At 41.0% G+C, this 25,400-nt stretch overlaps 2 protein-coding genes across 3 annotated transcripts in view; one reads left to right on the forward strand and one right to left on the reverse strand.

Annotated features, from left to right (window-relative positions):
* Nucleotides 1-188: 188 nt before the first annotated feature.
* On the reverse strand, nt 189-971 carry LOC108101161. 2 transcript variants are annotated; one of them, XM_043209441.1, is made up of 2 exons: nt 690-971; nt 189-561 (listed from the first exon to the last, which is right to left on the reverse strand). In XM_043209441.1, exon 1 carries the CDS (start codon nt 862-864, stop codon nt 691-693), a length of 174 nt encoding a protein of 57 aa, XP_043065376.1. In that variant the 5' UTR covers nt 865-971; the 3' UTR covers nt 189-561; nt 690. The 2 variants fall into 2 exon arrangements, with proteins under 2 accessions (XP_043065376.1, XP_043065375.1); XM_043209440.1 differs by having other exon boundaries at nt 189-565.
* Nucleotides 972-2,694: 1,723 nt separating this feature from the next.
* LOC108101221 (S phase cyclin A-associated protein in the endoplasmic reticulum) overlaps nt 2,695-25,400 on the forward strand; it is a 29,056-nt gene continuing 6,350 nt past the window's right edge. The window contains exons 1-6 of the mRNA XM_017205470.2: nt 2,695-3,386; nt 3,577-5,880; nt 5,943-7,389; nt 7,616-7,873; nt 7,934-8,057; nt 9,995-10,134. Coding sequence (XP_017060959.1) covers nt 3,203-3,386; nt 3,577-5,880; nt 5,943-7,389; nt 7,616-7,873; nt 7,934-8,057; nt 9,995-10,134 — 4,457 coding nt within the window. The 5' untranslated portion in view covers nt 2,695-3,202. The remainder of the gene's footprint in view (nt 3,387-3,576; nt 5,881-5,942; nt 7,390-7,615; nt 7,874-7,933; nt 8,058-9,994; nt 10,135-25,400) is intronic.

Raw genomic sequence — 25,400 nt, forward strand, 5'->3', positions numbered from 1 at the left:
CCGCTCACACACACACTCTGCCTTTTTTTTTTAATGTTGCATTGAGTCTGCTCCCAGGGTCGATGCACTGGAAAAGAATATCCCTTTATTCCTGGAAACAGGAAGGAATACCACTTACAAAAGAAATACTGAAATAGTGGCTGAACGCAGAATATGTTTATTTTTAAGCCCAGTGAAAATCAAATAACTAAAAACACTTAGGATTTTGTATTCAAAATTAAAATAAAACACACGCCTAATTTTGCTGAGTGCATTGTTCTTCCGTTCCTTCAGCTCTGTTGGTCGTTTTGTTTATGCTGCTGTTGCTGTTGATGCTGCCTCCTCTCGTTTCCCCCCGAAGACCTCCTCCCGGTCCATGGCAGCGCCTTAGGTTCAGACTGGTCCTGGTCACGGTCCCTTGTCCCTCTTCGAACTTAACTTCTGCATCCGCTCGGGTTAACATCTTCTTCATCTGCCTGGCTCGGTGTCCGTCCACGGCTTCGAATTCCTTTGGCGTCCAAGTCTGGCTTCTTTAACCTCTTCCTTGCTAAGGCTTCTTTGGTATCTTTGGCACTGTGGATTCTGTCTGGGAATAAGTACCAATAGTATGTTAAATAATGTTGTAGTACGTAATAAATAATAAATAAGAAATAGTACTGTATTTTTATAGAGAAATCATTATTATGAATTTACTGATACTATCCACTTACTTTACCAACTCCTCCTCAAAGGAGGCGACCACAGGCGGTATAAGAAAGTTCCAATAGCCGAAAAGAGAGTGGTGGTCAAATGCACACTATAGTGCAACGGTACATATAGAAATTCCAGACCTTGCAAAGGATTCGGTCGTATGGTGTGAATATTGGAGACTGGAACGATTGCCATGTTTGGGAGTCCAAGGATCACAACAGCAAACAAAATTTTCAATTTTTAAAATATTTTTTAAACATGTAATATGCTTTCAAATTTGACAACGAAGCAAAAGACAAAAATGTACGGCGCTACTTGATAACTTTTTTCACAGTGCACTACCAAAAGCGGCCTTGGGGAGCTCCAGGAATGTCTAAGCAATTGGCAGACAACTGGAGCCACTTCCTCTGCCCCGTTCCCCCTTTTTCCCCTGCCCCATGGCCTTGGACAAGGCTTCTTCTAATGGTCGGATCCACGAATGTCGTGTTTGGACCTCTTCTCAACCACCCTGCCCCTTTAAACTTCAGTTCCCGATAATGTGCCATTGACTTGGCAGCAGTTATTCCAGTTATGTGTGCCTCACTTCGCCAGACATGCAGCTATATGCTCCGGCTACTGCACTCCTGGTCCGTCAATATGTTCAAGGATTTTTTCATGCTTCCAGGCATGCCAATGACGTACTCAGAAAGCTACTAAATTGAAATACCAAAGAATGTATCTTAAAGTACCAAAATCTACTAGTTTAAAAGTGAGAAAAGATTTCATTTTATCTATAGAAAAGAAAACGTATTGTATTTTATTTACCTAAAAAAAAATGTAAAGAAAATAATTATAATAATTTGAGTGGTTTTATTTTAAAACTCCATTTCTATCCATTAATTTTATTTTATTCCATATATGGAAATGGTAATAGCAAAAAGCAGTATAACAAATCCCTCAAAATGAGCTTTTAAATGCTTCAGAGTTAAACTCTATCCACCACTCAATTCAAATAATATCCCCAAAACCACTACTCAGTTGTTGCCCCACAGACGTCTGTGTGTATGTATGTACATACACCCTCTCAAAAGCGACTCCACGGCGAGAGGTAAACAAACAAATAAACAAACCAACAAGCAAACGTATAACGCACATGGGCCTGAGAAATTCACACTCAGTTGAAACGGAACGAAATCGGAAGGTCGAGTGACTGCCACCGCGATAAATCTCGTGGGGAGCTGGTTATTTTTACTGGGCGCCTGTTCGTTAGAGTCCATGAATCGAAATTGTGTGGCTCAAGTGACGATATTGTCGTTTTTCGATTTCGTTTTCCCGTCCGTTGCCTTAATTCGAAAATTAGTGTTGGTTAAGTTGCAGTCGTAAAAAAGGAAAGTCTTCGTTTGGAGAAGACACCAGTTAGCTGTAAAATAACTTGTTTTTAAAATCGGATGGCAAAATATACTTGGAAAATAATGACTCGCTACTCAAAAGTTGAGTGCTTGAAGGGAAATGTGGGGACTGGAGCTAGTACCGACTCCGGGTTCCTTTGCATTCGTCTTTTTTTCTTGGGAATCGGCGGAATTTCGCTCCGCTGGCGCTTCCAATTCGAACAACTAGAGCAGTGAGCAGCATCATTTAGATTTAGACCGGAATAGTAACAGGCCCGCAGCTCCAGTAGACCGGTTTTTCAAGTTGCTTGCGATTATTCTCGCTCGCTAACTGTCCTGCTCTACCGGCTCCCTCGTTGTCTCGCTCCCACATTTGGCAGCTTTCGGTTGGAGCTTCGAGTGGGGCGCCACCTTTACATTCGCTGCTGAGTAAACAATTATATTATAAGTAATGTTTTTTGTAATATATTAAAAATGTTGGGTAAGTACGATTTTTGACAGTTTTCGAGTCTTTTTTATAGACCCATTATTTTACCTTTGAAAAGGCCCTTACACAACTTTCAAATTTTTTGTGTATGTCGATAGAGCGCGCGCTTTGAACTACTCATAATCGATACTTGCTGCTCCTATCGGTTGACCGATTGCATTGTTCCCCCGGAGCAACTGTGCGTTTCAATCAGCTGTCTCTGCTCGGTTGAAATTGGCAGAAATCAGTCTTTTAGACAAATATTCGACGCAATTTTCTTCTTAACCGGGTCACAGCAAGGATTGGCGTGTTAGGACACCAGAAAGGACAACAAACAGACTTCTTTTGACCAAGTCGCGGAGTAACCAATACAGTGCTGTCGTGCGAAAATGCAGGTGTTGCGAAATTCTTCGACAAAAACAACAAAGAAGCGTCGTCCCAAATAAGAAGAACCCAAAAAGCGAAATAATCAATTAAAATTGTAGCGGGAGCTAGCGTTTCTTGCTAAGGATTACAAAAACAAAGAAGTTCGTCAGGATTTGGATTGCTACAAAGGACGAAACCAAAAGTAGCGTGAACAGCTGCATCAGCTGCGTGGGCAGAGACGCGGGCAGCGACGCCGGCAGTGGCAGCGCAGCAGCAGTTGTAGACGAAACCCAAGCAACAACAACAAGCTTTTTGGTCTTTTTTTGGTCCAACAATGGAAATGCGAGAGGTTTTAAGCCGCGAGGGCAGAGAAGCGAAGAATCTGCTCGTTTACCAGTTTTGCGATGAGACAACTTCAAGTGGTGCTAGTGGATCCGTGGGAGGAGTTGAAGGAGGAGCAGGTGGCGACGGTGGAGGAGTTGGAGCTGCAAGCGGAGGCGTACTCTTGAACGGTGACTGTAAGACTCAAAAATTGCTGCTCTCCAATATCCGGTACTTTAAAAGTTTCTTAAGTAGATTATTGTTTTCAAAAGCTATTTAATTAGCTCGAGCTGCATTCCCGTTAGAAGCATTAAAGTACCGGGTGTAGGTCCGGATTAACCTACGTATTTATTTTATCTTTTGTACTAAAATGTTACATCTCTTCAGGTTATCGCAAGCCGCCCATGGTGCCACCAAAATCGCCCAGCGGCACTCCCAAAAACTGCCAATCGCCCACATCACCACGGCTGAAATCCTCTGGCAATGCGAGCGGTGGAGGAGGAGGCGGAAGCAGTGGTCCACGAGTGCGCAGTGCCTCCACGGGAAGAGATAAAAAGTCGGAGTTGCAAGCCAGGTACTGGGCCTTGCTTTTTGGAAATCTCCAGAGAGCTGTCAACGAGATCTACCAAACTGTAGAGTGCTATGAAAACATCTCCAGCTGCCAGGAGGCCATTCTGGTCCTTGAGAACTATGTGCGTGATTTTAAGGCTCTCAGCGAGTGGTTCAAAGTATCCTGGGACTATGAATCCAGACCACTGCAACAGCGTCCCCAAAGCTTGGCTTGGGAAGTCCGCAAGAGCAACCCAACGCCCAGAGTTCGCACCAAAAGTCTGTGCAGTCCGAACAACTCGGGGAAATCCAGCCCAGCCTTGTTTCCCGGTTCTCAGTCGGGTAAAACCTCGCCTTGCTGTGATCATGGACAGATTTCACCCAAGAAACTCCTACGTGCCTACGACCAAGTGCCAAAGGGAGCAATGCGTCTAAATGTGAGAGAACTGTTTGCTGCCAGCAAGCGGGCTACCCAAGGATCATCGCAATCCGATAACATGGAGGGCCCATTAGACTTGAGTGGCGACAAAACGAATTATGTTCAACTTAACACCCAGTATTCCCAAACAGATCTGGAGGATCCACACTTAACTCTGGCGGATGTCAGGGAGAAAATGCGCAGAGAGGCGGAGGAAAAGGAAGCTCTAGAGAAGCTTGAGAAGGCGGCTTTAGAAGAAGTTATCATTCCAGTTGCAAATGAAAATACGGAGGAAATAGCAAGCCAACTAGAGGCACCTTCTGTGGAGGAACCATTAATAAAAGAGGAGAACTTAGACAAGGAGACTGCTTTGTTGGAAAAAAATACTGAACCTACAGCTCTGGAGATGACTGTGGCTTCTCTGGAGTCCATGGAAAATGCACTACTTAACCAGCAGGCCAACAAAGAACCCACGCCACCTAACACTGTCGTTAAACCTGTGGCTGAGTTGTTGAAAAAGCCTCAACCCACAAATCCGGTGGCAGGAAATGCTGTCCAAAACAGTCCGCTGAAATATTCCAGTGTGCTAAACCGTCCCGTGAAGAAGGTGGTCCCCCCGACTGGCGGAGCAGTTGCTCCTAAGACAATAGCAACTAAGTCGAATCAGATAAAGACAAATCCTGCGAGAACTGTGAATGGCTTACGTCGCACTAAAACAGCTCCTCCCCCAATCAAAAGCACGGGTAAGAGTGGACTGCAGCCACCTCCCAGACCCTCCAGCAAAACCGAGTGCTATGGTCCACCCAACAATGTGGCATCCAGACTGTCAGCACGCTCCAGAACAATGCTGGAAATGAATGGGAGTAATTCGAATCCCTCTACCAATGCCAGAACTCTGCCGAGGAAAACTGCCCCCAGTTCCATTCTAAGCACTGCCAGAAGAACTATTGTGAGCTCGAGACTCAGTTCCCGTGAGGATATAGCTAGTTCCACATCCACACTGAAAGCCAGCAATGAACAGCTCTCGAGTTCAAGGAACACTTTAAAGTCGGAGGAACGACATTCCGTGGCGAAACAGATTCAACTGCCGACAGATGCTAACGATGGCTGGTTGACTGTGAAAAATCGCAGGAGGAGCAGCATGCACTGGGCGAACAGATTCAATCAGCCCACGGGCTATGCCAGCTTGCCAACGTTGGCGTTACTTAATGAGCAGCAAAAGGAGCAGGAGCAGAAGGAGAAACAAAGGGGATCATTAGTAGGAGAGGACAAAACTGTTGCCAAAACCGTTTCGGGAAGAACTGGTGCGTCTGCAGGAGAGACTAGGACTAAAGCCAAGACAGCTCTTACAATCTCCCGTCCGGAAATCAAGAATGCCAAGGCCAAGGTTAACTCCTTTCCGGTGCAAAGGGGCACCGCAAATCCAGTGAAAAAGCCAGAGAAGCAGGAGAAACCAGAGATAGTGGAGAAGCCTGAAGTAAAAGTGGCTCCCAAGGTTCCATCAGTTCCTGCAAGTGGCACTCGAAGCAGCAGCAACAACAGTTCCATTGGACGCACTTCAATGATCAAGAGGCAGAAATCGGATCTTACTGGGCTGAAAATGACATCCTTGCACAAGGAATACATGAGGAGTGAGAAAAATGCATTGAGGAAGCTGCAGCAGAAGGAACTGGGTAACAAAAACAGCAACAGCAGTTCCTCATCAGCGGAAACTGTTGTGGAGTGTGAGTACTTTTTAATTAATTTTGATATTTACAGGATAATAATTTAAACTATTTAATTTCAGCTTGCAGCGATGACCACAACAAGATCGACATTAAGATCCAGACCAACTGTGAGTTCTCCAAGACCATCGGCGAGCTTTACGAGAGCATTGCTCATTGCAAACTTCCCAATGGAAGTCTCAAGCCAAATGCTTGCAGCCTGAGTGCTTGTGATGAGAACGAGGAACAAAATGCGGAAGACAACGAGGAAGAGCGAAATGAAAGGATTTTGGGAGAGGTTCAGGAGTCTCTGGAAAGGCAGATCAGAGAACTGGAGCAGACAGAGATCGATGTGGATACGGAAACTGATGAAACTGACTGTGAAGTTCAGCTGGGCGAGCAGGACGACGGAGAGGATGGATTGGAGTTGGGCAGCGGTGATGACTCGGCTGTGTTCGTGACTATGAGCGATGATGAGAACGCTAGCTTAGAGTTGAGATATCAGGCTCTGCTATCTGATATGTCCTGGAACGAGAGAGCCGAGGCTTTGGCCACTTTGCAGGCATATGTGGCCAGACATCCTGGAAGAGCGCAGGAGCTGCATCAGAAGTTATCATCGCCCTCCAGGCGTCGTTCTCTGCAGGAAACTCTCAAAAAATATCAAGCGAAACAGGCGAGGGCTCAGCAGAAAAGAAATCTGTTGCAACAGGAAAAGGCAGCTAAGCTGCAGCAACTATTTTCGAGAGTGGAGGATGTCAAAGCAGCTAAGAATCAAATCATTGAAGACAAACGTCAGAAAATGCAAGGAAGACTTCAACGGGCAGCCGAGAACCGAGAGCAATATCTCAAGCAAATCATCGAGAAAGCTCACGACGAGGAAAAGAAACTCAAGGAAATTAACTTCATCAAAAACATAGAAGCTCAAAACAAACGACTGGATCTTCTGGAGTCCTCAAAGGAAACGGAGGGAAGACTGCAGGATTTGGAGCAGGAGAGACAAAAGAGGGTGGAGGAAAAGCTGGCCAAGGAAGCGGCTGTGGAAAGGCGGCGTCAAGCTCTGGAAAAAGAACGCCTGTTGAAGCTGGAGAAAATGAATGAGACGCGTCTGGAAAAGGAGCAGAGGATCGGCAAAATGCAGGAGCAGAAGGAGAAGCAGCGACAGGCTTTGGCTAGGGAAAAGGCCAGGGATCGCGAGGAGAGACTTCTGGCCCTGCAAGTTCAACAGCAACAAACCACGGAGGAGCTGCAGCGCAAGATCCTGCAAAAGCAGATGGAATCGGCTCGCCGCCATGAGGAGAACATCGAACACATCCGTCAAAGGGCTCTGGAGCTAACCATGCCCACCAGGCAGGCCGACGAGGGACGTGGCGATCAGGATGAGTCCGAGGACGCCTTGAATGGAAATACCACGAGCACCACCAACGAGGATTGCGATTTGTCTTCTACCTTCTCGGATGTTGGAGGAATCTCCGGCCATTCGAGAAGCTACAAAAAGAAGATGAAGAAGCTTAAGCAGAGGATGAGTCAGTGGTGAGTTAATGTGGATTGGTTTACTTTTATTGAGGGAATTAAATTAATTATTGTATTATTCGATTTGGGTATTTTGATGAGAGGTAAATTTCCGCTTAATCGTTAACATTTTATTGCCACACCGAGTTGAGTTTTAAGTAAATAAGATATGATTTGTAGAAATTAACTTGTGATTTAATGTTAGATAGAACTGTTGTTTAATTATGATGATTCCTTCTTCTTATAGCGCTGCCGAGTACTTAGCCAGTTTGGATCCATTGCCCGCTTATGTGAAACGGGATAGTACAGTGCCAAAGTTGCTAAATCTGGTGGTCAAAGGCGGAGGAGCCCAAGGCTTAGACAGGAACCTGGGCAACCTTTTGCGCTTGATACCCAAAGCACAGACTGTTGATTTCCAAGCATTCCTCAGCATGGACGCTTTGGGAATACTGGCCAACCATGTGATCAGCAAGGGCCTGGAGGAGAACTCCGAGATCTCAAGAAAGTAAGTTGACGGGAACATCCAAATTTAAGGAAGCATTTTCATATTTAACAATCCTTTCAGATCCGTTCATTTGGCCGTGCAGCTGTACAGGAATGCCTGCTCCGTGTGTCCTCAGATTGCTCGCCATGCTCTCCTGGGCAATTCCATAACCGTACTGTTCGATGCCATCAACAAGAGTTTCCAGGTAATCCTCAAAAGCAGCCACCACACAAAAGAAACTTTTAAGAACTTTTGGCCGCACAAAACTGCTCTAGAATAAAAGTGTCGCCAGGCAGTCGTCCTCGCCTTTGGGGTATTGTCAGTGGGATTGGGGCGGAGGGCTTGGAACTGTCGCAAAAGTTGCCAACTCGCAATTCCCCAGGCCACGTCGGATGTCGCCTATGTGTATAGTATAAATTCGTACTTGGCTGGCGTTATGGTCCTGCCCGGCAGCCACTTAACACTTGGCCGCATTTATGTCTTTGTCCGTCTTAAATCCGCGAAAAATGAAAACCTTGTTGGGTGGAGACTCTAGGATTTTTTTGATAACTTCCCTCATTTTATATAAGCCAAGAAATATTCTTTGGTTAATAATATTTAAATGGTGTAGAAAAAATATTTGTGGTCTTGTATACATATGCATGTAAATATCATAGTTTTTTTTTTTTTATTTTAGGTGGTAAGTGCAAAATTATTTAGAAAGAGCATTTTCGTGTCGATTCCAATCCTTTTTTTTTTAGCCCTGTTTAAAGTTTATGTTTCGCCTCGGCTTTTGTTTTTGCTCGTTTGGCTGGCGTTGTTTATTTGCCATTTCTTTGACGCTTTTATTTGGCGCTGCCTTTTGTTTGTTTGGCATTTTTATTTGAATTTTATTTACTGGCCTCGTGCGCTCGCTGCTCGCTGCTCGCCTGTCGCTTGGCCTATCAATTTTTAAGCACTAGGTCGGTACTCTGACCGCCCTTCCATGGAACTTCCCTTCCCCATCCCCGTTTTCTGGGCGCCTTCCCCTTTCCCGGCCAATTTGTCAGCGTGTAAAATGTTTATACATTTTGCGGCTGCTGTTAAATCAATCGTTAAATCGCATAAAAAGCCACTCTCCCACCCAATAAATGTTTTTTTCTTATTTTTCAACTTTTTTATTTGGGTTGTATACGTTTTACTTTAATTACACACGTTACTCAGAAAGATGTAGGGTATATTGAATGCAGGAAAAATAGTGATTAAAGATGTAAGATGATAAAGCTAATCTAAAAATATTAGAGTTTTACAATATTTATAATTTATTAAATCAAATTTGTACTATAAGAAATGGTAATGAAAGCAAAAACATCACTTAATTTTGAATTTACCATTTGTTTTTATTAATACAGAATCAAAAATTATACAATAACAAATAGTTTTTAAAATGCATTTGAAAAACATTTTAGTAAGTTTTTTTTCAAACTGGGTATCACTTGGTCGATAGGACTTTTTTACAATTTTTTGCAGGAAATTTGTTGCGTTTTTTTAAATCTATAAAAATATTTTTACTGCGCATCGCACTCTGGAGTTGCTTTTTTGTTGGCATTGTTAACTTGGCTCGTGTTTATTGTCGCTCCGCCCCGCCCACTGGCCCACCTCCTTATCACCGCCCATTCTTTCACCTTCCTTTTTTTTGTTGATGGATCAGCGCGCGCGCCGCTTGTCATGTAATGAATAAGGAGAAGGGGACGAAGAAAATAAAAAAAGAAACGAAGAAGGCGCAACAGAGTGAAAAAGTTAACTGTAAGTGAGCGAGGGAGAAACATCAATTAACATTTTGATTGATGTGGATGTTCCTTTCTCCGTCTCTCTGTCCGTTTGTTTCTGTTTAAATTGATAATTAATTTAAACACGCGGCGAAGAATTTCACGGTTGGCCCCAAAAAGCATGCAACAATTGTGCGCTGCCACTTTAATCTGACCGATTAATATTAGTAGGGTAAAACTTAGATGTTAGCTCTTGCTTGTTAGTTAAGTACCCTAAATTTAAAAAACAACTACCACAGTAGATATATTCATATATTGGTATTTGTGTTATAGTTTTTAAGTAAGAAAAACCTCTTTGAGGCTAGTGTATAAACGAAGTTAATTTTTTTCCTACTCGTTTTTCGATCTGTTGCAGTTACCCGAAGAAAAATCACCACAACATCCGGTTGAGTTGTCCACGGAGCTAATGCTGGCCTGCACGGAGGCGCTGTCCTCGAGTTACGTGAAGAAGAACACCCACCCAAAAGTTCCGGAACGCCTGCCGGACATGATAAAGTGAGTACAAAAACAAGTGCAACTACGCCGGTTTTATTGCGGCCAACTACAACAAGTTCGAATCAAATAAGGGGAAATCCCGTGAGTTCGAAAATACGAGTTCGAAGCCTGGTATGGGCGTGAGCAGGATGGCAATAGTAGTTTGCTCTGCTGCCATTCCCTTCGCACGCCAGAGAGGGCGTGTCTGCGGCTGAGCGAGACAGCGAATGCGACTGCGCTGCCTGCGCCAACGTCGCTGTAGCTGCGCTGTCGGCGCTTAAAAAATATTATTTTTAATTTTAACTTTTATTTAGTTGGTCACACTAGGGCTGAGCATATGGGTCGCCCTCGCATGTTTTTCGATATTTGTTGTATTTACAACGAGGCTTTCATTATTTAAAAAACCTATATCGTATTTTTATACAGGAAAAATCCTTTTTCTATTAATTTGTTCGTTTTTAAAAGTTGATTACTTTTTAATAAGTTTTTATCGCTGATGCATAACTGTTAATCTAAACTTCGTATCTAACTTCCTAAGTATTATCAACGCTTCCCATAACATTGATTATATGTAATTATGCTTTCAAGGATTTGCAACACTTTTTATGGCGCTGTTGCTTTTTGTGTGCTTTAATCTGAAAGTAGAGAACTTTAATTTTGTGTCCAGTTCAGAATTACTGGTTTCAACTCTCCAACCCCCTTTCGTCTGATTGTTTTTCTTTAATTTGCGCTTATTTTTGTGGGTAAAAGTTTTAATCGAATTGTTGTTATTGTTGACGTTTCTATAGCTCCCAAATATAGACGCCATTTTGTATAACTTTGTGCACAGTAAAAAATGAATCGTTCTAATAAGGTTTTCAGATTAATGTTTATCAAAAGAGTAAAGTGTGATATATTATTTGAAATGAAATATTGAAAAAATTGAAAACTTACTTTGAATCAAAACCTTTTCTATATTTATTTGAATTAAGTATACAAATTATTTTTGACTGGACATATTTTTAATGCTTGCAAGTATGTTTCAGATAGTTTTGAATGTGTTTGTGTTATCCTTTTATTGTTACATCGAAAAACTTTGTTGTTATGCATTTTTCAATTGTGAATTGGCTTTTGTTTGTTACATTTGCGTTTGTTTTTGTTTCGGGTTTTCCTAGCCTTTTTTCGTGTTGGCTTTTCTTGTGTGGGCTGTGGCTTTTGTTTATCCTTTTGTGTGTGCTCTGGGCTCTGTCCAATTTTCTGCCTTTTCCTAGCTGTTTGCTTTTTATTTTTTATTATTCCATTTTGTTGGGTGTCGTTTTTTTATGTTCTTTATCAATTTTCGTTTGTTTATATTTTCAATTTGCTTACAAAAGCTTTTCGTTTATTTTATTAGCCAGCCATTGTTGTGTTTTTTTATACGTTAGTGTGTCTCCTTCGCAGCCTTTTGTGGTTGTTCCTGCTGCTGCTGCTTTTTATCCTTATTCTTTTGGTTATTCGCCTTTAGTCCTTCGGAAATTTTTCGTAGCGCGCATCTCGGCGCTCAATTCAATTACAGCGTTTGCAAAATCAAATTTTCTTTTGACTATAATTTTTTGGGGGAAACAACCCCCGACTTGCCCACTCCCCATTTTAATGCCTGCACCTTGCGCCATTTTGCTGGGAACATAAATAAACTTGCTTGAATGAAAAACTCAATTCGCCGCACTTGAATGGTCCGCCATCTTGCACTTGTTCTTCTTCTTCTTCAGCCCCTGTTCCGTTTCCTGTTTCGCCTTTTTTTCTTCTGGCCACGAAGTATTTGCCATTTTCCGGCTTCCTAATTCGATTGCAGAGAGTTCTTTCTTGTTCTGCTGCGTGCCGCTTTTTGTCGGATGCATAATTAAATTTTTGTTTACTTTTAATTGTCCAGGTGCGGAGAGTTTTGAATATTTTGTTTTTAATTTGAATAAAGTTCTCGAAGAGTTGTGTAATCGAATTAAAGTTGACAAAGAGGAACTTTTACTCCTGGACAAGGGTTTTTCTTCTTTTGACGAGCGCAAAACTTTGTTCGAAGCTAGAAAACTTCTGTGAAAGAATTTTCCTATTGCAGTGCGCCTCTCTAAAAGAAAAACCCCATTATAACCCCCACAGAAAGTTTTTACTTTTGCAATTAATTTGCTGGAACAAAAGACACACATTCGTAAATAAATGTGTGCCAAGCAAAAAAAGAAAATTATTAAATAAACTCTTTAAAATGTTTTTTTTTTTTTTTTTGGTATTGGGGATTAAAAAAGTAAACAGTCTCTTTATTGTTCGCTCCATCATTAATCATACCGCATTCATATCGATTAAAATTCTATTCACCAAACATTCATCTTGTTTGCTTGAATAACCAAATTGGCCACCATAAATCGTGTCCTCCCACCACCCAGAATGTCATCCCCATTCTAAAACCATGACAAATTTGATTTTCCTCGCTCTGGCACCTTTGCATCACACACGAATCTAGAAGCGCAGATATCTATGGGATATCTTTTTACAATGTAATTGATTCATAATTAATCAACGCAGTCATTAGCCCTCCTGGCATAAAAAATGGTTAGTAAATATATTTTAATCACGATTTGATCATCAATCGCAACAATGGCAGAGGAGGCTCATCGCAATCATAACGATGATTTGGCACGCGATAAAGCAAACACCCCGGGGCTCAAAATTGAAACCAGGAACCCGAAACGAAAAACTGGAACCCCTTTACCCTGCCACCCCTAAAAAGCAGTCATAATGAAATATGCATATTTTATCTGGGTGCAGGGAAACAAAAAAATCTTTTCGATATATTCCCCAGCCGCGTGCTTGTCCTTTGGCTTGTCTGCTCCGTCTGCTCCTGCGGCGGCTGTTTCCACTGGCAGGATGTCAACAAGGACGACATGCTGGCAAAGTTACTTCCGCTGGCTGCTCAACTGCTCAACTGCTCGGCAGCTCGGTAACTCGGCTGCTGTGCGGCAGTTAATTTAATTACCCTTTAAGTAACCAGATCGAATGGCCAATTTGGAGTTATGGCCGGCAGACCTTGGAGCTCCTGCATCCACATCCTGCAGGATGTTCGCCTGCATGGCTCTGCATGGGTGTGCCAGTTTTTGTGGCCTGCACTTTGCAATTGACATTGTTATCCGGACTCCACTGAGCTCCACTGAAAGTCAAGCTAAGAAAAATATCTTTAAAAGAAAGGAATATTTTTTTACATAGCAAATATAATTTGTATTATATTGGTGTTACAAAGGATAAAGAAAATGAATATGTAACTCAGATTATTTAAAGGGAAATTCACTTTAAAAAAGTAATAGTTATTAACAACATTAAATCATTAATAAAATTATTAGTTATTTATTTGTTGATACTTCTCAAATGTTTTTTACATCCCTTATTCTCGCAGTGCCAATAGAAACTTTTGGCTCAATTACAAGGACAATATCTGGGATCTAAGCACACTTGCACGCCCACAAACACGTGGCATTGGGTTTTATTTTACCATCGACATATTAGTGCAACTATTTAGACCTTAAACTAGACAGAGCCTCCCACTCCACCTCTTTTTTTCGATAGTCTTTGACTCTCCTATCTGGTCAAATGTATTAATTTCATTCCTGGTCCTTTGTCCTCGGTGCTCTCACTCTTTTCGAAAATATCCTTCGACGTCTCCTGTTTCTCCTCCCTGGCCCTTTGTTTGTTGGCTTTTTTTTTATGTTCGGCGTTTAATATCCGATTTCAGTTTTTCCCCTCGTCTCTGTTGATTCTTTTTGACAAAAGGCTGAGCATTGGGAAAACTCGGTTCGGTTTCTGTTTCTGTCTCTTTCGCTTTGTTTGGCTTTGGCGAAGTTTCCTATTTGCCCAGTGCGCCGCTCCTTTTTGTTTGTCCCTCGCCCCTTCCACCTTTTTTTTTTTGTTTCCCACCCCCGCTTTAAGGAAAATCAAAATATTGACTCTTAACGGTGTGTTTATTGATCTTTCAGCTACCCTGAAAAGGGCAGTGGGGAGGGGTGGAAAATTGGGAGGGGAAAGTGGCCTAGGATTTCCAGTTTGCAATTGCAGTTTTGCTAAATAAATCATTTTCCAAAAAAGCGAAATTTTTTTTGGTTGAATTTTTATAAACTGTTTTAAAATATCTATATTAATTTTGTCAGAGTTGTCATCTGTCCCCCTCCCTCCTCCCTCCCCCCGAATGCCAAAGTATACCCTTCCCTCTCTCGCTGCAGTCAAACTGCTCAACTGGAGCTCAGTTTCAATTTCTATTTCAGTTTCAGTTTTCGTTTTCAGTTCTCGTTGCTCATCTGTTCGTTTCGACATTCAAACTGTCAAAAAGTCAGCATCAATTACAGTTACAAAGACATCATAGCAAAAACCCCTGCACAAAAACCCACACAAATATCCCGAATTCGGTGCAGTGTGAGTGCAGGGGCGTTGGATTTAAGGGGGGGGTGTGGCACAACACGGAGAGGAGAGGGGTCAAGGGTCAGAGCAGCAGCTCAAAAGAAGTGTAGCCCGAAACTTCGCTGTGGATTTGCATCAAAATGCATTTGGCCATAAAGGACTGAGGAAAAAACTAGATTTTAGAGGGTGGATTGAAGAGTTGTTGAAACTATTCGTAGAAAAATTATGAGTAAAATACAGAAATGAAAGGTTTGGTTTTCTATAATTCTAAACATTTAAATACATAATCCATTTGATTTTTTTTTAGTTATCAATTTTAGTTAAAATTTTTGTAAAATTAAATAAATTTTAGAAAAGGTTGATTGTTTTAAATATTTTTTTAACGATCATAAAACCCATAACTTTAGAATGAACCCTCTTCTCGCATAACCCGAAGAGGTCATATGCAAAAGTCTGACATATGCGCTGACATTTTGCATGCAAAAAAAGGCGCAGCAGCCTCAGCAGCAATGTCCTTTTCCCCGCCCCCTCTCCCCTCTTCCTTCCCCTCCACTCCCCTCAAACTCCTGTCCCTTGTCGAGCTGCATGTCAAAAGTTTGATGAGTGCCTGTCCAGTTCCGCCGCATGTCAAAGGATGCACGGCGGGGGAAGAAGAAGTGGAAAGGGGGGGAGGGGGGAAAGGGAAAGCGGTAGAAGTTGGGGTGACGAGCGGTACGGCTTTTGGCTATTGAATTACCTACAGGCTCAGTCCGAGGCTGAGCCACTCCTCGTTTGAGTGCATTCGCTTTGATTTTGGCCTTGTTTTTTTCTTGTTTTTGTTTTTTCTCCACTGCTCTGTTTTGGGTTTTTCCCCTCACTCTCTCTGGGGAAAATTTCTGGACAAGGGGGCGGGGCGGGGCAGGGCGCAGGGGTAGCAACCACCCACCAAGATGAAGTTGTCTCTGGTAGGCGACATATGTAAAATGTGTAAAGTGCAGTGCCGGTTACAGTTAATTTAATGCTCGTCAGATGCGAAGTACTATATCTCTTCCGAATGATGATAATGCACCCTCTATAAAATCACATCCTTCCTGGTTCGGGTTCTTTTTTTGGTTTCTTCACTAAGAAAAATTGGTTAGCTGATTAAAAACAGGGAATTCTTACTATTAGAATACAGTTATTTAACTGACTTATATATCAGCTTAAAATTATTTAAAAACTCTTTCTTAAATTCTTGATTAGATAGTTATTTAAATTCTTAACAAAATCTTAACCAAAAGGGGGGTAAATATGTTAAAACAGAAGGTATTCATGTGCAACTAATTAATGAAATTATTCTTGTGAATGATTGGTTAAAAAATTCAGCAGGGGATGTGTCTTTAAATAGAATAACTTATTTTCTTCGAGTGCAGTTAATGCGCATCGGTAGCTCTCAAAACAAACAGGAGCAGGAGGGTGATTATGAGGGGGTGGGCGCAAACAGGACGGGAGGACGAAACAGGCGCAAGGACAAGGACAACCAACTGACGCATCACTCAATCAAATGGCAATTGTGAGGGCTTAACACGAGGCCTCGGGCCACCAACACAATCCAAATCGGAATCGGAATACGAGCAACCCCCTATAACACTATAGTTATATAGGAAGATACATCCCCTGTATGTAAAGATCCCGAAACGGGGACTAAAACTGGTGCAAATTAACACGCTAAGCACTTGAATCGAACCAAATGTGGCATGAGTAATGCCCTCAAGTGGCCGGCAGATGGCGCACATTACAAGCCACTAATCCGGGAGCTATTCGCATATAGTACACCCCATGTACTATAATACTTTGCAGACCCACGGATCGCCGCATAAAAATTTACGATGCAAACTAAAAATCTTCGCAAAAGTATTTTTTGAAATAGCCCCGCAGTAAAGGTCATTTGGTTTGGTCCTAAAGGAAAAGTCGCTCCTATGGTTATGGCTATTCAATGGTTAGGACTTCCCCCACATACTTATATATAACATGAATATTCCTATAAATGGGGGGCGCCACATTTATGATTGGGCGGCGACTTCCATAAATTCTAATTTGATTTTGCCACTAAAGTGCCATAAGAACGCAATTTGGTTGCGACTCCCCATATATATGTATATGGATATTATACATACTTATACATTTATTTAGAGCGCTGGTGGAACCTTACGTTGGGCATAATTTTTTACGATGCTCACTCGGCGACATTTTCATTCGCTCGCCATTTTCCATTTTCTACTTTTCCACACACACACACACATACACATACAAACAGTAACACAATGGAGAAAGCCAAATCACAGGCGCCCATTTTCAGTGACTTTGGTCCTCAAACTCCTGGATCCTTAAAAATATTTGCTTAAGGGGTATATTCACTTTCCTAGGGATGTTATAAGTTTTTGTAAAATAAATTAAATACAATATAAAAAAAAACCAAATATAAATGATAAACATTTAAAGGATATTTTTGGATCAATTCGGGTTTCTCTCAAGCATTTAATATATTTTATAAATTTGGTTTATTTAGAGTATCCTTGTTTTGGCATTCCCATTTTTAAACTCTGCTACTTTTAATGCCCGTGCCATTTTTTGCGAGCCACCTCCTCGTGTTCTCGTGTATGTTGTTCGACTGGCTCTTTTGTTGGTCTTGCTGCTATTTTATTTTATTATATGCACTTTTCTTCTACAAAATGGCGGCAAACGTCGCCGCATGGTCCTGTTCAGGGTCCTTCTATAGCTTTCGGATGGATTTTAAGACGGGGAAAGTCGGTTGGGTAGAATGGTTGGGGAAAACATCGTTATGGTTGCGGTTATTTGGCGCCATGTTTTTGTGCTGCTGCCACTGGGTTTTCTCCTCAGCTTTTCCTTGCCTTCTTCGCGCCTCGTTTGAGTTTTACGAGCGGCTTTACTTTCTCGCAGCTATTTCGACTTTGGCTTTTTAACAGCCTCCCAAAGGTTGACGGGGGATTGTCCGACCCAATCCCCAATCCTCAATCCCCAATGCCAAATCCCGTCATCGCCGCTGCCCCACGTGTGTTGTCCATTTGTGACGTTGATTTCTCCCCCTGCTCCAAGTCCATTTCTCCGTCCTTTCTTTTCGGTTCGGTTTCTCTGGATGAGCATCTGCGGTAGGCAAAGAAACTAGAAGTCGCCGCCTTATGTTCCCCGGTGACAAGCCCCATATGGAAAGCAGTCAGGCACTCACAAAAAATCTAAGTTATTTTTTGGCCAAATTCTTCCAAATATCTGACACTGGTTAATTTGTATTTGTAAAAATTTTAAAATATTTTTTATATATATTTTAAAGCATAGAATGGTTAGATAGTTTAATTCTTCAAAAGGTTGTTTTATTCTGTAGTTTTATTCTATATTTTTATTATACTCTTTATGCTGAATTTACAGCATTTTTTTGTGATAAATTTAAATCTTATCTTAAGAATACGATAAGATTTAGTTTCTCTCTGTGCAGCTGTGTAAAAACTGCTGAAATTTTATTTTCAACGCGCGTGTCGTAATTGAAGACGCCCGAACTCTTTCTCCTGTCCCCATCCCCCTTCCTCCTCCCCCTTCCACGATTCTCACCCCGTCTGTCAAAACATATATATGCATATATTTAATATAGAACAAAACGTTTACCCCGTTGCCTGTCGCCCCAATGTTTTTCCGTGTGTGTTTTTGGGGTAAATGGAAAACGCTTTGGGTGGCGTTCGTTACTAAGAAAACACAGGAGACGCGTCGCGAGATGGAATGCTTTGGTTTGGTTTAATATGGTATTGCTCCATAGATGGATGGATGGATGGATGGATGGATGGATGGACGGATTGGATGGACGGCTGACGTGTTGATGAATTTTCATTTTAAAAACCCGGCTAGACAGGATCGGGATTATATATCCCACGGAGTGATTGCCACATCCGTGTTTGTCTTTGCTTTTCCCGTTGGCCTACCGCATGCAGATTTACTTTTCCTCCCATATCTATAACTAGAATTTACTTGTGTTTCATCGGCTTCTTGGATTTCAGATTCCCCCTTTTATTTTTGCTTAACTTTTTTGCGCGCTTTTCTTGCTAAAAATCTTGAGGGCACACACTTGACAGCTCAATCTCGGCACTTGCCAGGCGCTCTTTAAATTTTTCGCTTACCCTTAACCCTCGGTTATCCGCGTAATGCGAGTTTAATCATTGATGTATACAAAAAAAAAAAAACAAAAAAATGGGAACAGAAAAAAGTGAGCAGCAACCCCGGGGGGCACATCTATCTGCATCCCTTTAAACAGAAACTGACAACCAAATGTCTTAATTTATTCATAACTTTTTATATATGTTTATTAGACTGCGCAGACCGAAGGGAGGGAAGAAGGGGGTTAAGGGCTATATAATATTGTTGTTCTCCGGCCGGAATGCAACCCCTCACTCCGGCTGTAAACAATTTCCATGTTTTGATTTATGAATGATAATGCGCTGTGACACATCCCGAAACCCAAGCGAACCATACCAAACTGTATGGATGATCCAGAAGCTGGGTTCTTGATTTCGGCATATGTCTGCATTGCGTTTAATTTGCATTAATGGGCGTGGTAATGGGCTCGCTCCCGTGGCTACCAAATTCTCGGCTGCTAAATGAGGCGCGGCCTTGTAAAAAGTTTAACAGACTTGGCAGAATGTGCATGCCTGGAAATATTTTAAATAAAATTAGGGGTTTCGTGGCAACTGTCGCGAAAAAAAAGGGTAACCTTTTGGATGGTGGGCGTGGCAGGGGGTTACAAGTCAATAAATAATATGGTTATTATAAACCTATTTCGGGGGATTAAGGTTAGAATTAAGGGGAGTCATTAAAAAGCTTGAAAGAAGGTAATGATTTAATTCAAACTGTATTCAATTACAAATTGGAATATAACACTTAAATAATAATCAAATGAATTTTTAAATTTATATCTTTTAAATTTCTTACAAAATGTTATCCAAATCTTTTTTAGATTTAAGCAAATATTTGTTATAAGCCTTCTGTAAACTTTGAGTTTCCTGCTCTTCTTTCCACCAAGTTAAATGATGAAGTATTTTGATAAGCCAAGAACTGACTTTCTTGGCTCGCGCTTTTAGCCACTTGGCGCATTATTTATGATGAGCTGAAAAGACCGGCGTATAAATATGCATATCTTATGATATGTTATATATGTACCTCATGCGAGGCAATCCTTTCGCTGCGGTTTTCACTATACCTTGATCTCCGCAGTTTTGCGGTTTGCGGCGCCTGTTCTGCCATCTCTTTCACTATACATCAGTCCATCTCTTTCTGCGACAGCGTTGAAAATCAATTTACGTCAATGTCTGGGTTCGGGCATCCTCATACTCCAACTGAATCATCATCGTCATCCGGCGACAGTCGCAAGGTAAATGAATTAAAAGTGTTGTTGCTGCTCGGGCGATACGTACAAATTCATTTGCATTCGGAAATAAAAATAAAAACACAAGGGGAGAGCCCAGAAATTAATTACGATCTCAACTGGAACTCTTATCACTCGAAGGTGCGGTCCTGCAAAAAAAAAAAAAACATCACACAGCTGCCTTTTTCGCCTCTCCGCCTGTCATTTGATTTGTATTTTTGTTATTCTTATTTTACACTTTTTTTCTGCATTGGTTTTTTATTAAACGCTTAATTACGAAGGAACACAAATTAGTTAAAATTTCCGCATAAAGATTTTCAAGGGTTTCTGTTGACAGCTGTGTGACCACCAAATAACAAAAAAAAGGGTCCTTTGGACAGGGCGTGACTGAAACTGAGGTCCTGTCGAGTCCTTTGGCGTGACCGATTGAATTCAATTGCTTTCCGTACACACAAATTTGGAACTAAAAAAAACTATTAAAAAATAGTGCCTAAAAATGTGAATTGAACCCTCTTTTGAAGTTTAAATTTTTGGGTTATTGGACATAGTGGTTTGATTTTGATGGTATTCAACTTTTGGATACTCTATAAATATGATTTTTGCCTAAATTTTTTGTCTTATTTATGTAGTAAATACAACCTTTCAAAAATATATATTTCTTATCATAAAAACAAGGATCAACTCAAATCTGTATTTTTCAACAAACTTTAAGTAGAATTCTTTAATTCTACAGAATTATGCAATTTACTCATATAAATTTCTTTTTAGAATTTTCTTAATTGGTTTACCCTCTATTATAACTTACTATTACCAATTAATAAAAACTTAGCAATTAACTCCCGCAGAGACTCTTTAAAATCCCACCCAAATAAAACGGAATCTCCTCAATAAAAACATTTGCAAATGCAATTAAACCATGACAGTCCACCCAAAGCATAAACCATAAACACAATCGCACATAGGGGTGCCCTTTTCCATTGACCATTTCGATATGCCTGCCACGGGATATTTTCCAAAAAAACTAAAAAATAATATTGTGTGCACCCAAATGCGGTCAATTCAATTTCGATTCCGATTCCGATTTCAATTTCGAATTGCATTTTCCGGACAATAATTGATGGGCAGCGCAGGACTCGGCCCGCTTCCTTTGGCTGTTCTGCTGTTCTGCCCTCTTTCAACAAAAGGATAAGTCTAAGTAAGTGGGTTATTAGCACCGCAGGACGTCCGAAGTGGCAAAAGGACATGCAGGCCGAAAGGAGACCTCCTGCCGGCGAAACGGAACCCTTGCTGGGCATTAGAGAGTCACGTTCCAGCTCCTGTTGATGTGATTATTGTTGTTGGAGGCGTTTCATATTAGTAATGTAAACATACACAGAGAAATAATAATAGAAGTTCCTTGAGATTGAAATTGGTTTACCAAATATGAGGTGATATGTGTACATCATTTTTTTATAGATATTGTTAAATTTTAATAGAGGTATAACAATCTTTACCTAATCTATTAAACTTATGAATATCATACTTCTAACAATATTATTCTCTGTGTACAAAACCACAATAGGTAAGTGGGATCACCATCAGGCAATTGAAATTCATAAGAGGGCCACTACTCGGAGTCTTAGCTCCATTAGCCACAATTGAGATATCTCACTGGCAAATCCCAGTGACATGACGAATTGTCTTAGTCCTGCCAGAGATTTATGTAATAAATATAGGAGTATATACCCCCCTGCCACTTTTTCTAGTGACAGCTGCTGTACGTGCTGCCCTAGTAAGCGCGGTAATTATGATGATAAAATGATGATGATGATGGTGACGATGTCGCACTGTTGGTGGCTCTTAATGATAACGATGTCCCTGCTCTCGCCCACTGATAATGTTACTTAACTCCACATGCCCACATTTTTCGCGTCGCCCATTAAAAGTTCCACCCTCCCGGCAATCCCTTTGTTGGCCAATGACTCCCTTTATGGCCATAAAGGAGGCGACCAACTTGCAGCATGAAATTATTTTACACGCGCTCTAATGCATAAACATGGCCAACAAAGTTGGTTGCCAAAAGTCGACAACACCAGGTGTTGTGTAATTTGAGCATCGTCAATGATGTTTAAATGATGGTTATGCATGCGTCGAAAATTTTGGATAAAAACAGTGTAAAAAATATTTAAAAAAATTTTAGGGCAAATTTATATTTTGTTCATAAGCTTCAGATACTTCACTCTTTATTATTTTAATAAGATAATTATTTTTCTTTCTTACTACTAACTATTACTTGGTTTTCACACTATGAAAGTTGTTTAAAAATACTTTATATATGTTTTTCTCTACTTCAATCTGCCTTCTATACTTTCACCTTCCCTGATGATATTTAAATTCGATTTGCAGCGAGGGTAGCTTCAGTCGTTTGGCTCCTCTCAGCCACTTGTGGGCAATCAGAGCCCTCGACTCTTGCCGGCTGTTTGACTGCCTGCCAACTGCTACCCCTGAAAACTGCGACATGAGTTGCATTGTTTTGACATGACACCCGAATCGGGTAGCCCCGGGATATATTCTCCCTTTTTTTTCGGGAGGGGGATATATACAGAATATATATATGAATATAGAATGCAGAATGGCGAGGCGCAGGCGCGACCGTTTTAACCCTCTGGAAAAGAAACAGTTGCTCTTAATCAAGTGCTGACAACCAGCAGAGAAAACAATTCCGAATTGCATTTTAATCAACTCCGGCTCGTGCTAACTGTGGAAAAATAAGGGGTAGCTGCCAGCTACTTTTCCCTGCTTTCCCCCTTTTTTTTCCGGTCTAGTTTTCATTTAACACCTTTCTGAGGATTCGTCGTATGTGTGGCTTGTTTTGCCTGCCGCCTAAAATCGAATTTCCTAATGTTGTTTTAGGCGCACCGCAAGGCGTTGAGTTTTATGCACATGCCTCTGACCTGAATTTGAATCCGAATCTGGATCTGAATCGGTTTTGGGTATGGTTTCCTAGGCAGAATGCCAGCCAGCTGGCATTTTTCCAGCCTCCGTTGTTGACTTTACTTGATTGACTGAATTTGAATCTGATGAATTTCAATGATTCGTGTTGAAATTGAATTACTGCGAAAGCTGCTAAGCAGATTTGGTTGTGAAAACACAGAATGCGTTGGGGTTAAAATTGGACAACACATTTTTGGGTAAACTAAAAACATACGATTTTTTTTGTATTATAAAAGTTTTTTATTGCATACATACATTTAGTTTTCCCCAATTTATTTACTATCTCTTTGATATGTTTGTTTAGTTGAATGTATGTACTCAAAATATTTTTATTTTAATTATAACTGGATAAAACAAACTCTCTTAATAAAATCCTTCAGCTTGTCAAATAGTTAAATCAATTAGTCAAATTGAGTGAACACTCGATAGTCTTATGTTCAGGCATTAAGATAACATGTATAAACCTTTGATTTAAATTAAATTTGCTTAATTTGTTTGACAACTTTTTAAGCTGTCAAAACAAGGAGAGATCCCAATAGAAATGTCCGAGAATTCATGGACAACTTTTAGCCACCAATCCCATAAACATTTTTTTAATCGCCTGTCCATTTGCTGGAAATGCCACGTGCAGTGCAAATTTTGTTTTAAAGCCCGCCGACAATGGCTATATAATTCTTTCATATGCTAATGAGCAGCACGCGTCTAGCATTAAATGTGCTCAAAATGCGAGAACCGATTAGCAAAAGATTCAGATACGTTCGTCCATAAAATGCTGCTAAATGTTTGTAAGCAAATACGAGTGTCATTTGTTAAATGTGTCTGTGTGTGTTTGTGTGTATGTGTGTGTGTGAGGAGATCCCGGGAATTGTGACATTGCATCCATTTAGCAGCTTTTGAAGATTCAAGTGCAAGTCCTTCCCAAACCATTCGCCTTCCTTGATTTTATTTCGAATTTTTTTGTTCCTTTTTTTTGTGGTAATAGATATTTGAAGAGAATTATTGTTGTGCAAATAAATCTCGTTTGCTCGATGTTTTGTTTTCAATTAAGCGAGTGCTGATTACAAACACTAAAATTATCAAACAGAATCCACTCATCATTTTCTGTGTGATTTATCATAATAAACGAAAGCGAATCATCAACAAAAGGAGTTCATTCAACGTCCGATGTTTACAATACAAATGAATGGCATACAGATTTCTGCTATTTAAGTGGCAAGCCATAAACATACACAGATCTATAACATTCTATATGCGAGTGATTGATAGGCCATGACAATGTCCTGCCGCAGGATTCGGGCGAATTTCGTTGACCATGAGAGCAGTACAACCAAGTAGTAGTGGCAGCGTCAAAAAGCAAACACGGCCAGCAGTAATTTTTATATAGCCGAAAAATCCATTTTGACCCCTTTTGACACAGCCAGAAGTCCTGTTCGCAAATAAAAGCGTCCATTACTCAAACGCCAGCACACACACACGCACAAATACATACTAAAGCTCCCAAACACACACCCACACACACACACTCACTCACAAGAGAGAGACAAACAAAGCAGCAAGGACTACGTGCCTTTGCCAGGATGAGTCCCAAAGTCCCGCTCTTCTATATGTAGATATGTGCTGCTAGCTTATTATATATACTAAGAAAATTAAGAGTACGAACAACTAAATACATAATTTGAAATACTTTTTAAAATATGAAAATATTTTGCTATTATGAAATTAATTAGTATTTTAATTTTCAAAGTTATTAGTTGTTATTATAAGTTTTTTTTTTTTTTTTGATCAGTATATTTTAATATGTTATGAAGTTGATTCAGCTTTTACTTTCCATAAAAAAAACAATTTATACTTTAATGTAATTCCCACATTTCCTTCAATTAAATTAGTTTTCAGAATGGCAGGGTTGCATCTCAATAATGACATAAAATAGACAACCGAAATTAAAGCCAAATTCGCATCGCTGGTGATCCCAAGCTGATATCCCCACAGCGTTTCTGGCGTTGTCAACTGTAAACATACTTGAGCTTCCTGTTTTGCTATTTGTGCCTCGCATCGCACACAGGACACTTAGCGCAGACAGGCGGACACGAGGACTCCAGGATTGCAGGACTCCAGGACGCAGGACGCAGGGCGAAACCCACACGATGTTTGCTCTCCTGGTTGGTCAATCTGGACCCCTCTCTTTCCCGCATCCTCCTCCGCTCCTTCATCCCCTTTGGGTGTCTGGACAAAAAGTACTCGGCAAACTCATCAGCACCACAAAAATATCCTTAATAATTTTCTTAAACCAACAAGCACAAAGCTAGCACGAAGCATGAAGGATGCTTTTACCACCGACTCTGTGGCTCTGCCATCCCTTTTTCTCTGCTTTTCCCCGCTTTTCCCCCTCCTTTTCCATCGCTTTTCCGGCCAAAGCCAGTGAGCTGTCATCGTTTGTCATGTGTCCTGGCCGGAGTTTCGCCTGTGGAAAGTATTTAGTTCGTTGGTCGCATCAATCCAAACACAAAATGGCCAACACCACGAGAACGGAGAACGGAGAGCT

Source organism: Drosophila ficusphila, unplaced genomic scaffold (genome assembly GCF_018152265.1).
Source record: "Drosophila ficusphila isolate 14025-0441.05 unplaced genomic scaffold, ASM1815226v1 contig_127, whole genome shotgun sequence".
Taxonomy (NCBI): domain Eukaryota; kingdom Metazoa; phylum Arthropoda; class Insecta; order Diptera; family Drosophilidae; genus Drosophila; species Drosophila ficusphila.

What these genes read in the sequence shown, in the direction of transcription:
- LOC108101161 (XM_043209441.1), bottom strand. Translation starts at nt 864, where the DNA reads ATGGCAATCGTTCCAGTCTCCAATATTCACACCATACGACCGAATCCT.